The sequence below is a fragment of the Epinephelus lanceolatus genome, chromosome 19 (assembly GCF_041903045.1).
Source record: "Epinephelus lanceolatus isolate andai-2023 chromosome 19, ASM4190304v1, whole genome shotgun sequence".
Taxonomy (NCBI): Eukaryota; Metazoa; Chordata; class Actinopteri; order Perciformes; family Serranidae; genus Epinephelus; species Epinephelus lanceolatus.
The window spans coordinates 11,473,088-11,487,153 of NC_135752.1; the positions used below are offsets into that span (position 1 = coordinate 11,473,088).

The 14,066-nt window shown below is 38.2% G+C and overlaps 1 protein-coding gene and 1 long non-coding RNA gene across 4 annotated transcripts; both read left to right on the top strand.

Annotated features, from left to right (window-relative positions):
• Positions 1-39: 39 nt before the first annotated feature.
• mrps2 (mitochondrial ribosomal protein S2) lies at positions 40-4,108 on the top strand. Its single transcript, XM_033646338.2, has 4 exons — positions 40-152; positions 400-516; positions 2,241-2,361; positions 2,853-4,108. Exons 1-4 carry the CDS (start codon positions 128-130, stop codon positions 3,397-3,399), a joined length of 810 nt encoding a protein of 269 aa, XP_033502229.1. The 5' UTR covers positions 40-127; the 3' UTR covers positions 3,400-4,108.
• Positions 4,109-6,099: 1,991 nt separating this feature from the next.
• On the top strand, positions 6,100-9,405 carry LOC117270101 (uncharacterized). 3 transcript variants are annotated; one of them, XR_004502766.2, is made up of 5 exons: positions 6,100-6,509; positions 7,538-7,695; positions 8,277-8,359; positions 8,969-9,034; positions 9,198-9,405. It is a non-coding gene; the product is annotated as an uncharacterized LOC117270101 (long non-coding RNA). The 3 variants fall into 3 exon arrangements; XR_013488158.1 differs by having other exon boundaries at positions 6,101-6,509; positions 8,955-9,034; XR_013488159.1 differs by lacking the exon at positions 6,100-6,509 and adding an exon at positions 6,524-6,803 and having other exon boundaries at positions 8,955-9,034.
• Positions 9,406-14,066: the final 4,661 nt, after the last annotated feature.

The following is a 14,066-nucleotide window of genomic DNA, read 5'->3' on the forward strand; positions in this document are numbered from 1 at the left end:
GTTGTGAGTAAAAACAACTGTGTGGCATCATGGGTATTGTAGTCTAATGCAGAAAGCTGTCACGACAGAACTTTACGACAGTCCGTGAACGGCAAACACGTAGTCGCAGTTTGACCTTCCAGCAAGCATGGCAGCCCGGGCTATCACCAAAGGTATGTGCACAAAATATGTTTAACTGTCCGTCACAGTAAGTTGTCGTCTTGATATGTTTGAGTGTATGTCACGGGACCTGAAGATGTGTACCGCAGTTTTAGCATTGCTTTTTGTATGCTTGTCCTACGTGACAAATTAGCAACTTAGCTTACAGGTAGCATCCTTAGCTAGCTGGGAAGCTAGCCGTAGTCGCTTGTTACATGTTCATGTCGGATGTCTTGACTGACATTTGTGTCTTGTATTTAGGGTTTTTGGGGCTGCGACACTCCCGGGCTGGGATAATCGGATACTCCTGTGGTGGACATCACTACGCCACTGCAGCCTCCATCCAATCACCCCAAGTCCTAAATGACGAAACTTTAGGTGAGCTGGAGCCTTTGGCACTCCTTTTCTCAATGTTTTTTTTAATTGAACATGGACAGAACAAGTATGGCAACATTCACTTTAATTAAGTACAGTAAAGTACAGAGAAATTGCCAAAACAAAATAATACAATAGGTAAGATTGATTACATAGGAAAGTTCTTCTAACTGTACGTTTTAGATGGAAATGTACTGTAAGATAACAAAAAGGGGGAAAGTAAATAAAATGACAAACATACAAGGGGAAATAAAAAAAAAATCTCAGTTATTTGATAAAGAAGGAAACGTTTTACAATATCATAACTGCTTATTCCTTTTAGCAGTTGTAAAGATTGTATGTAGGGGTTAAATTCATAAAACAAAATGTCAGGGGATGATTTCAGGATGCTGCTCTTATGTATAAAATATTTTTCCAGACACATGGTTGCATTACTACAGAGTTAATCATTTTAGTTTTTCAGGATCATACCAAATGTAATATTTTCTCTAGAGACAGAAGCTGGAAATGATGAGATATTTTAATTTATCCATTTGTGAATGTTAAGCCAAAGTGTATATACACATTACATGAGGAAAAATATATGGTCTGTGCTTTCAATATCTTTTTCACAAAACCAACATATATTATTATCAGTATTGAAATGCAGCCTAAGTTATTTCTTAAGCAGGATCAATTTTCATGATTTTGAAATGTGTTTTAGGGCGCAAGTTGTGTTAGATACATAGTTCTTAGGCCTTTTCCAAACCACCACCTACACCGGAGTGTCCAAACTTTTCTTTGGGCCAGATAGATAATGTGAAAATGCCCGGGGGCCCGTTGCTTCTCACATCATACGGGTTATTTAAAAATAATTATAATAACAATAATAATAATCACATACAAATGAGACAGACACAACTGTTTTATCTTTAAGCGTAAAGGTATTCAACTTTACATCCCTCCTGAAGGTGCGTCCCCTGGCATGTCAATAGTGAGTTTACAGCATCCTTTCGTCCTGATGACAGGACGCAGTTAGTTTCAACCCCTGCTTTTCAGTCTGTGCTAAATTGAAGTGACACAACGGAAAAACATCGGCCATTGCAAATGGTGAATGTCATCTTATTTATTGATAGGCTGATTCCAGTCAATAAGGGGAACATCGGCCGATACCAATACACGGTAGATAAATCGGTGCATCCCGAGTTTGCAGTTTACAGGGACTGTTGCAAAACCAGGAAGTTTATTACCATCACAGTGAAAACCAAGGTGTTTACAAAAAAAGAAAAGCAGTACTATCGACGAAGCTAAGGAGGAAGTTTTATTTCTGTTTATTTATTTGTATCAATACATTTATTTGTTTTAATGCCAAAACAGTAATACTCAGAACTTCACGTAAACCGTAGCAGCACATACAGATCAAATAATGCAAATACATATGAAGAATGTAAAAAATGGGACAGAGTTTTATCTCTCTTCAGTTAGGAAAAGTTGCAACAGTTCCTTCCTTTTTCCAGCGCAGAGAGGGAATCATTTTCTAAAGCTTGCTGCTGTATTTATACCACACACCCTAATGAAGGTTACACCATTCAGCTGTGAAGGTGGCTACAAACTGTGATGGAGTGGGGAGGGTTTGGTTTGGGAAAGGCCCCTAACATAACAAATATGAAAAAAGCAGCAGTGTGTATGAGTGAAGTCAGTTTTGTTTTTCTCCAGACATTAATTGATACTATTTCTTCTTCATGCAGAAAAAATACTAAAAAAGCCACTTGAGCATCCAGACTTTTTCCGTGTGTCGGAGTTCTTCTCTTTGAAAGACCTGTTCAACGCCAGAGTGCATCTTGGTCATAAAAGCACTTGCAGGCACAGGTTGGTATGAATTCCCACAGCCCTTTAACTGTTGAGCTAAAGGTTTTGCTCTGATGCTTTGAGTCAACCCTGTTTTTGAGTGTGAGGAATAAGGCTGCAACTGATGCTTCATTTCTTTGTCAAGTAATCTGCTGACCATTGATCAATTATTGTTGTAGATCCTAAAATAGTGAAAATCAACTTAGTTGACTATCACAGTTTTTTTAGAGTTTAATGTGTCATCCTCAAATCACCTGTTTGGTCCGACCAACAGTCCAAATGAAGCAAAGATGTTCAATAAATTATCAGAAAAGATTATGAAAGCAGCAAATCCTCAGTCGAGACAAGAACCAAAGTGTGGGGCATATTTGCATGAAAAATGTCTTCAGTCATTAATCAGTTATCATGATAGTTGCTGATTAATTTTCGGTTATACAACTATTAAGTATTAGACGACTAATTGATTCATTTTAAGACTTTATGTAAGCTAACTGTAATTCTCTCTGTCTCAGGCTTATGGAGCCATACCTCTACGGCTGCCGTTTGGATCAAGATATAATTGATCTCGACCAGACTATGGAGCTCCTTCAGCAAGCCCTGAACTTCACAGCCCACATAGCATATCGTGGCGGCATCATACTGTTTGTCAGCCGCCGACGCCAGTTCGGCCACCTGGTGGAGTCCACTGCTAAGTATTGCGAGGAGTACGCCCATACGCGGTACTGGCAGGGCGGCCTGCTTACCAACGCCCCCATCCAGTACAGCAAAGGAGTCCGCTTACCAGACCTCCTCATCTTCCTATCCACTCTTAACAATGTGTTCGAGACGCACGTTGGAATCAGAGACGCGGCAAAGATGAACATTCCCACAGTTGGTGTGGTGGACTCAAACTGCAACCCCAGCCTGGTGACGTACCCTGTGCCCGGGAACGACGACACTCCAGCTGCAGTGGAGTTGTACTGTCGCTTATTCAAGATGACCATCAAACGTGCCAAGGAGAAAAGGAAACAGATAGAGCTAGTGCACGGCCTGTCGGCACCCTCCACCCCAAGCTTGTGACAGAATATATTCTCAAATAAGAGACGCTAAGAAATGCATTCTAAAGTCAAAACCGTCTGCTGCTCCCCGTCACCATTCATCTGCATTTTAGAGAGGAAAAATCTGATGCTAGTGCTCAGGGGTGGATCCACAATACTGTCTTGTGTTAAGACTGGAGCTGTGTGAATATTGCTCTTGAATGAATCTTGTTTCTGTGACATATGGTCTTCTGATTCTAATTTAAAGGAACAGTATGTAAGATTTAGGGGGGCTGAAACTTCTCCCAGCTTCATTGTTTATTATATATATGTATGTATATGTGTATGTGTATATATATATATATATATATATATATATATATATATATATATATATATATATATATATATATATATATATATATATATATATAATGTTCAGGAGGTTTTTACTGGGAGCTGAATTATCCCCAGAGGTCTCTTTCTCTCCAGAACAAACAGACCAGGTGATTTAAAACAGTAAAAACACAGAATAGCCAGTGTTTAGTTTGTCCATTTTGGGCTGCTGCAGACACATGGCAGTGCATCATGGTGTTGATTTATACTCTGAAGAGAAGACACTTCTTATTATATTCCATGTCTGCCAGTATATCCCCCTAAACCCTACACACTGGACCTTGAACATTTTTCTTACAGTAGTTTGTTCAAATGTATCTGTTATGCACCACTGATAAAACATTGACTTATGTTAACACGGACTGCCAGCATTCTGTCTCACTGTTGCATCCATATTTAACAGTCACAGGTTCCTATGATAACGCTGCCGACCCCGTTTCAGTTTGAAATAGCCGGGGTACAGAGACTTTTCTGCACAGCGCGTCAAGCCAAAACATTATAGGTCATTCTGCTTACCTTTTAGTGATCCTTTTTGTGTGGGTCTGCCTTTCCCAGTCCTACAGCTACATCCCATTACTGCTCTAATGTGTCGCCATATTTGCTTTGGAAGAACTCCTAGTATGATTTCTACTGTTTTGACCACCTTATACTCAGAGTTTTACTTTTAGTAACAGTTCCACCTCGTCTTCAGTCCAAGCAAAGAAATCTCTCTTACTTTTACTCTGCCTTACAACCTTGTAGTATTTTCTGCAACTAAGCAACCAACCACTGTATAGACAATCTGCCCTGTTTACACCAGCACACATGCTCAGTGTGTGTGTGTGTGTTCATGTGAATCTAAAATGCTCCACAGTTGTTTAAAAGAATTACTAAAAAATACCCGTTATAAATTCCCACAGCCCAAAATGACAGCACATCTTAAAATGCTTATTTTATCTTACCAACAGTTTAAAATCCAAAGGCATTCTGTTAACAACAATATAAACCCACCACAAGCAGGAATCCTTGCGTTTAGGAGGATGGACCCAGAGGTGAAGCATTTTTCTTGACAAATTATTTAAACAAAAACGGCCATCAGCATAGTTGCAAATTGATGTCTTTCATCAACAGTTGCAACACCTACACCTATTTTGCAGTCTATGGAAAAATAGTGTTACAGGATGAAATTTATATCTGTATGCAAGAATAATAGCACTTGTGAGAATTAGCCAGATGGTCTCTAAGATAAGATGTGCACTGCACTCCAGAACATACTTAGAAAATACTGAAAAGCCATTTTTAGGAATATAATTCTGTTCATCCTGTAAATGTCTAATTCAGGCCACTGTTTATGATTCTTTTAAAATGAAGAGTTGTCATGAATAGTTTGAATTGTGACTTTTGCTCCTATAGAAATACCTGGTAGTGTCTTAGTTTCATGAAATACAAAGCCACTTAGTTCATTTTCACTTAGTTCAATTAGTCACAGATTCTCAGCTGAACTTAAGAGTGACCTGATCTAACTGATTGAAATGTTCTCTGATCAAGAAGTCTGTCTTGTATAACATCCCTGGTTAAAACACCAACAACAAAATTGTTTTTATGGCACCATCACTTTATTAGAAAACTGTTAAGGCAGTCAACTTGAGTACAAACAAGGCATGTTCTCAAGTCTTACTCATCACAGCTTTTGACTCTGGTTGAGCAAGATCAAGACCAGATACAGTGATAAAAACAGAACAAAATAAAATAACAGGGCTATCTCAAATTAACTTAAACATATCTTGAAATGAATGTAACTTAAGAGCTTTCTCGTCCTCAACAAGTTTGATAGGTTTACTGAATGGTTTTAACTCATTCTTCTATTGTTTCAAACTAGGTTTTGTCTTTAAATATGCATTTATGTATGAAAAACTTCCCCAATAATAAGACAATATTCAAAACAAAGTCCATGTTCTTAACGCAAACTCCAAATTTGACTTTTCACTGTCAAGGGTCACAACTCAATACCTGTAGACTGTAGTCAGCGCTCCATATCACTCTAGAAAGACTGCACTAATTAACAATAGAAAAACATGTTCCAAGCTTTCAAAGTTCCTATCATATAACGGAGTTATTCACATGGAAATTAAATCTTAATCTTTAGATTTCATTCGTTGAATAAATTTTTCATGATCAGCTTTTTTAACTTAGGAGTTAGTGGAAAAGGAAATATATTTTCACTTATTTGCTTACCCTCTTCAACATCTTATTCCTTGATAATATAATTTCTACCTACTAGGTTGGTACATTTACTGTAAAAAAAAACCAAACCTTTTCATGGCAGACATTTTGACACGTCAAACTAGACAAAGCACAGGTGCATTTAATAACATGAATGATAGCTGCATTCTATTTAGTGGAAGTCCTGATATCGAACATGCTGGCTGACTGGAAGAGCTCAATGGGACACTAAATGGAGCTGAACCATAATTACTGTTATTACATTCACGGGTGCGTTTCCTGCTATGACAAGTTAAAATGTCTGCTTTAAAAAAAAAAAGTCTCAGCTCAGGAGAGACCTTCGAGTACAAAATGTCTTCTTTAACCACTGACCTCAGAGTGACTGTTGTAGCTGGTACTGGTATATTAACGGAAGCTGTGAAACATCCTAAACGTCTCTACAGTGTGCGGAGATCGCTAAGTAGATGAAGTTTGGTCGCTCTCCGTTTCCGTACTGACAACAAGTTCCCCTGTATCGACGTGTTGTGAACAGCAAAGCGCTGCAAGGACAAAATGGTGAGTGGTAGATATTATAAAGAAGTTCATAGCCGTTGTAATATTGTTTCTCATATTACTAATAAAGTGCAAGTTTCACGTGTTACGTCAGTTAAGTAGCCTATTTGCAAACAGTTTAAAAACAATTTGACTTCTTGGGAAATTTACAGTTACGTTAATTAACGTCAGCTTACAGTGTTAATATTTATATAATGTTCGTCACAGGTTTACTTTGAGATAAATGCTTGTACAAAGTGGGTTTTTTTCTTCTCGTTTTTGGTTTAGTTTCCTGCTTTAGGGAACCCGCCTTACATGGTGAGCAACAGGCTATTTTTAGTTTAAAGCTGTCATGTTCAAGAGGGTACGATGGCACCCCAAATTAAGAGTTTAATTTTTATTCAGTGTGCTTTTTGAGGTATTATCACAAGCTTAATGCTATGCAAATTAGCCGATATTGGGAGATTATTGGTGCTATGTGAGAACGGGTGGGGCTGCATGCTGAGCATTTGAAAGTCCTGACAGTCGTGTCAAACCTGTAATACAGATACATCGGGGTGCTTACTGGCGGACCTCTTGTTAGCTGAGTGATAAGAGTAGCATAATGACCCTAATTTTAGTATAAAGAGAAATGTCTCCAGAAATTTTTAATATTGTCTACACATAACTACTGGGACACAAACTTTTCACTATTTTTATTCCAGTAAATGACAAAGGGAGAGTTAAATAATTTGACAGTACAGACAGTGTGTCAAACTATGAAAATAGGATTGTAACTAATGATCTGGTCTATGTGGTGGTCCTTTCATTGATTAAACAAAGTTATTCCAACCAAATACATTCAGTCAACTATCATATAAGAGTTTTAAAACCAGAAATCCCCTTTGAGAAGCTGTAACCAGTAAACCTTCATTATTATTGCTTAAAAATTAAATTATTATCAAAACTATTGTTGATTAATTTTCTCTGAATCGATTTAATATGCAAACACGTAACTAAAAAAAATAAAATGTCATTAACAGTAACGTTTTTGTCATTGTTTTTATTGTAAGGTCCAGTGTGGAAGATTTAGTGGCAGCAATGAGGACTGCAGATTGCAACCAGCTGAAACGTCTCCCGGTTAGAATTTAAGTGGTCATTGTTCAGGAGGTTTGTACCGGGAGCTGAACTATCTGCAGAGGTCTCCTCTTCTCCGAGAGAAATGGACCAGGTGATTAAATGAAGCAGTTAGAAATCAGTGTTTCTCTGATGTTGCTTGGCATATTAAAGTCTGCTTATCGGTCCTCTATGAAAACTTAAGCTCCAGACTTTCAGATTTATTTATTTTTATTTTTTTACCAGGAGCTGAATTATGCACAGAGGAGTCTATCCAAAACAAATGCACACAGAGATTTCTGCCAGTACAAACATTAAATAAAGCAGTTTCATGTAAAGAAAAAAAAAAAAGCATCTCGTCTTCACGGGACCTCTAACTACAGTGGGCGGCACAAAAATGTGAATGGCCATATCTAGAGCCAGTGCTTTGTTTGTCCATTCTGGGCTATTGTAGAAACATGGCTATGCAACATGGCTATCTCTGTAGATGAGGACCTGCTCCCTGTGTAGATTCATTCTAACGATACTTATTTTCAGGTGATTATACACTAAAGAAAACTTGCATATTATATTCCATTTCTGCCAATATATCCCCCCAAATCCTACACTGTTCACTTAACAATTGTTAGAAGATAGAGGCAGTACTGGAATTATGAGTTGTTGTAACTTGTCTGTTTTCTTGCTCTTGTTATGCAGATATATGCACAGAGAGAAGATGCCTGGATTTGCCTCATGACATCAGCTGATCAGATATTAAGATGACTGCATCTCAGAACATGGTAACCAGTTTTGTTTGAAATTCCCGTTGTAACTGGACACATTAGGTTTAATATTTGCCCATGAGACGCAACTCTGGCTGCAGTGTCTCTGTTGTGCAACAGGTGGGCAGACAGTAAGTGACTGGCTCTCGATTACTCAATTTCCACTGTTCTGTGGGCTTTGGGTATGGAACCGGGCCAGATACTTAGATACTCAGTTCACAAGTACGACATATTCCCATTAAGTGAAACCTGAGGAACAGTGACTTGAATACATTTCTGTTGTTGCACTTAATCAGTTTTCTTTTGGCTTGTTGATTGGTTATAATGTTTTGGCAATGAACTGACACATTTGACACCTTGAGAACTGTTTAAAAAAAGTATTTTTTCTTTGTAGGCTAACCCCACATCTACATGTGTATATGATTCATTAGAAATCTTAACTGCAACTGTTCACATAAAATAAATCCATATTGTTTTTTTAAATAGTCCTGGTTTGCAAACATAAATGAATGTGCATTACATCTATTTGAAGCTAACAGGAGTTTTGAAGAGGCAATTAATAGAACAAAAAGGCAGTTAACATTTTGCCTTGATTGTTTCCTACTAATGGAAGTCTTCACCATATAGAGGCCCTGTGTTCACCTCTGATAGACCAGATGAACCTGCGGAGCAGCAGCAGAGTTTCTTCGAAAGGTGAGAATTCATGCTGACTGAACTCCTCCTTTGCTCTTATCAAGCATACTTTTATCAGTGGGGATTTGAAACGATCACTTTTTGAAAGATGGTAAAATATGAAACGATTGTTGAATTTGGGAACAAATATAACACAACACCTAAGTGTGACTTGTCTTCACAGTGTAGTACCTGAGCCTTGGGGACGGACATTTGGAGCCATCTACAGATAACGTATGCATTGAAGACGTTTGAAAGTGAGAGTTTTGCATCTGAACACTTTGAATAAATGCTTCAGTACATGTCTGAACAATATTGGGGCATGTGTAAAGACAGCAGTATACCTTTGTGATATTTTGTTGATCAGATATTCAATAAAAGGTCAAATCTAAGTGAATGTCTTTTATTTAACTACACTAACAGTGGGACAATCTGACCAGTACATCTTTGCTGACATTATAACAGCAATTTATTTATTTATTTATTTATTTGTTAGTGTGTTCACTTAATTGCCAATATTTCAAAATCCTGTTGCAATGAACACTAAAGACATTGTAATTTTGTTTGTCTTGTAAGTTTATACCTATATCTGAATTAATGACAGGATTCTGGTTCATGCTATAAAATATCACACTCAACAAAACAAATTAAATTACGAAACCCAATAGATGCTATATGACTGCTAATGCAAGAGACCCCAGGTAACGTACAGTAAATGGATAAAGCAGTCACTGCTGTTTGGTAGCATCTATGTGTCACTTTGCATAATTAGTACTATAATCACAAAAGTAATCAATAAGTGTGTCATTCTTTAGGAAGATGTAAAAAAAAGACATAGAGATAGAAATTGTTCATGTATGTTGAATACCACCTCAATGAAACTGTCAGATGTGAACTTGAGAGATGGCAGAACATCAGTTCAACAATCTGCAGAATTTCACTCAGGTTAATATTCACAGCCCTTACAGTGAATTACAAGTGAAATAAGCAGAATTTCATTTATTTATGTATTACTTTAGAGTCATGTCCTGCCCCACATCGAGGTCATTTGCTGCCCTATTTGTCTCTCTTTTTATGATGAAGGTTAGAGGCCAGTGGAGGAGACAGTAACCTGGATGAGAGGCAGGAGTGGAGCTCTTAATTACATTCATTTTGAGGGAAAAAAGAAACCCCAGACTATTTTGCCTTAATATGAATACCACATTCATTCAATTAAGTTTAAGACAATATTTTTAACTTTTCTATGGACAAAAAAATCCATTGAGTCTAGTCAAAACAGTCCTGCTAATGTTAGGAAGCATCATTTTCCAAAAGTGGAAAGGAGTTGGGACACTGACTTTGAAATGAAGTAAGCACACGTCTGATATGAGCATCATTTTCAAGAATGTTTTCACCAAGTCACAATCAGGAGTCATGCTATAGGCACTGTTGTGAGAACCTCTGCACAGCCCTCCTGTCCTGGGCCGTGCACATGCCAGTTTGTAATGTTTCCAGTCTGGATGGATAGCTCCTCTGTAAAAGGTACCTAGAACTTTGCATGGAAATGTTGACTTCTTAATTTTCCTTAGGAAATACAGCTGTTTCTGAGCTTTGTGTCTCACAGGAGTAAGCTGGAAACAAAAGTCAGAAGGAGTTTTCAAAGCAACTCGCTACAGCTGATTAAATAACCCAGCAACAGTTTTCATTTCCGCAGCAAAAGCTGACTGAAAGATAAAAAAATAAGAGCCCCTGTTTCTGGTTTTTAGGTCTTATGCGATCCAAAAATCATTGGTTATTTAATTTTCCCCTGTGGAGAAAAAGAACCTCGGCTTCTTGGCCTGAGTTACTGTAAGCTGTGCCACGAGCAGCTGTTTAAATACACCTGCTAATTATTTGGAGAACAAAAAGTTAAGCTATTTGGCTTTTCATCAATTTGATATATTTAGCTGAAACTGAGGAAAATTGTGTTCTTTTTGCACAAGAATTATATCTACGCTTTTCTCTGCACTGTCACTGTGCTGACACATCAGAAAGCAATTTGATTCACAGCGTGCAGTGAATTAATCTGAATACTGAAATTAAGTCTAGTTTAAATAACTGTAATCCATATATCCAGTATTACGTCAGTCTATATTAAGTATGTGTTGGGTGGAGCTATATTTGGACAGAGGAAATAATGCTCCACTAACATTTGCAGTTGTACATTAAGTGTCACAAATGGTCACAATATGAATTTCTGTTGATGGGACAGACAAAAGAATATTCTGTTAAAGATGGTGACTGCTCTATTTTAAAAACTAGTTATTTACATGCTAAATTATACAAATAAGTTAAGGGAAGAGCCCTGGGTGTATTAAGTCTAAACAGATGAACGGGTTTTATTTACTGTTTCATACAGTATATTTATTGTTGCAGTTTCCTGTAATCGAAGGACGGTATATTAACCACCATCCTGAGGCCAGAGCAAGGCCACTGGGGCCAGAGCCTGCAGGTAATGAGGCACCTGGAGCCTGTAGAGGGAGCTGTGGCACATATGTTCTGTCATATACAAGTCTGCACAAGACCTTTGGGCTGTGCTCCCTCTCCTGAAACCTGATCTCCCACCAAGATGCTCAAAGATGCCTGCTCACTGAGGTTAGCCTGCAGGAATAACGTTCATGCAATATGGCTATTGGGTGATTCCTCAGCTATTGTAATTCTTGTGTCTGTCACAAATAAGAAAAACACACTTTCTTAGTCACACTTACTTGACACCACAAGGACTGTAGAAAAATGAAATGATAGATCAGTTCTTTATTTCTTCTCTTGGTGATCTTGGTGACCACTGCAACAGTCGTGGCAGGAGAGCACATGGCTTAAGGACAGATAGCTTTATGGAGGGAACTGAAATAAGAAGAAATCAAGGTGAATATTTGTTCAATCAAGAATAAGTTTATTGGCTGTCATTTCCAAATAGCTCATATTTCCTTAGACGATACAAATAATAAGAAAAATAACATTTATAATGTGTATTTTGTGTATATTTGTTGCTAATGCTAAAACTGACATTAGCAAGCTAACATACCATGAGATTTTTTAACAATGTGACCAAATTTCATTTCCACAAGTAATTTCCATTGCCTTGTTTGATGTGATGGAATAGGCATGTTGCAATGGAAGTCACAATAGCCCACTGAAAACATTGTATCCATACATTCATACATACATACATTCTCCCTTGTCACCAACTCTGTTTTTGATATTCATGGACAGGATCTCGAGGCACAGCCAGGAGGAGGAAGGGGTCTGGTTTGGGGACCTCAGATTTGCATCCCTGATCTTTGCAGATGATGTGGTTCTGTTGGCTTCATCACACCGTGACCGCCAGCATGCACTGGGGCAGCTTGTAGCTGAGTGTGAAGCAGTCGGGTTGAGAGTCAGCACCTCCAAGTCTGAGGCTGTGGTTTTCTGAATTTCATGGATTACCACCTCTAGGTTGGGAGAGAGTTCCTGCTCCAGGCAAGGAGTTTAAGTATCTCTGGATCTTGTTCACGAATGAGGGTAAACTGGAGCATGAGATGGGTCTGTGTTTTGGCTGCTGTTCCACTGTATCTGTTTGCCGAGGTGAATTGCACAGTGACCCAGAGCTACACCTAAAATTATTGTGGGGGATTAAAAACACAGTTTATCTTGGCTGGGCACAGTGAGACACATTTCTGCTCAACTGGAACTCAACAGATAGCATATATAACATCAGGTAACATGAGGTGGTGCAGTTTCAAGATGAATGCTAGCTGTTAGCTGAAAAGACTGGACTAGCACTGTCTTTAGATAGCCTGAGTATTTTTATAGTCAAATTTCTTACACTCAGTTTTAACTCTTCATTGACATATTTAGTTATGCTTCGGCTTGTCTGATGATAACTTCGTACTGCATTTTGTCTGGACTCTTACCCAAATGTGTGTCACACAAGGCCATAGCCATGGAGTCAACATTGGGGAGACCAAATCTGCCAGAGGGTCCCCCTCATCCTCAGGAAAAATCCATAAGTTGAAAATTCGTTTCTTTATTCATCATAAGCAAGTCCAGCTGTTCAGTACTATATGTATATGCAATAAATGAAAGCTACCGTCTACATAAATCACACATGTAGCATGAATATTCTAGTTTTCCACTTTTAATACTCTTTTAATTTTAAAGTAAGGAATCAGAGTTCAGTAGGCTGCAGTGCTTGACATTCTTCATACCTTCCCACAGCAGTCAAGCAACAGCTTCTGCTGGGATATGGAAACACCCAGGGGCGTAGCACCAAATTCTCGGCCCTATGCAGTCTCTTAAGGCCCCCCATGCTTTCTCTCTTGATCCATGTCTCTTTCATGCTTCTTTTAGATTTTTTTTTTTTTACAAAGTCAGATTGCTGTCTTTCTTTCTTATTTTCTTTTTTGGAACCCCAGTTTCCCTTTCTTGGGGAAGGACATGACAGTGTACGTTAGTGCGTCTGCAGCAAAGGCTGTCACTCACTCAGCTTGAGCTCCATTGAGATCCAGCTGGCCACAGACATTGGTATTTGGTTGAATTTATGTTGTGACCAAAATTCAATGTCAGGACAATGTCTAATGCCAACATCAGTTTGACGTAGATGACAGATGACATCTATTTAGTTGGTTTTAAGTTGTGTGGTAAAGTTACAAAACTCTTTTGTAACATCATCAACATCTTCCAAATGTCTTATGCCAACATCATCTTGACATTTAGTCACGGGGTTTAGAGAACAAACCTAGCGTCTGCAAAACATCATGATGTTAACATCCACATGATGTGAAATTCCAGCGTTGTATTAGGTTTAAATGATCATCAGCCAGTATTTTATTCCAACCAAAATTTACTGCCTGTCTGATGTAAGAGTCCAACGTCCTTCTGATGTCATATTGAGATCAGGTGCCAGCTGGGGAGACAAATCCAAAATAGTGTAGGGGCGGACTAAACCATTTTGTGCCTTTAATAATAATAAACATTTATTTTATTGACTTCCATATATATATAAGTAAATATGCTGAACCACTGCGATGGATTCAGAGTTTGCAGTGACGCCAAT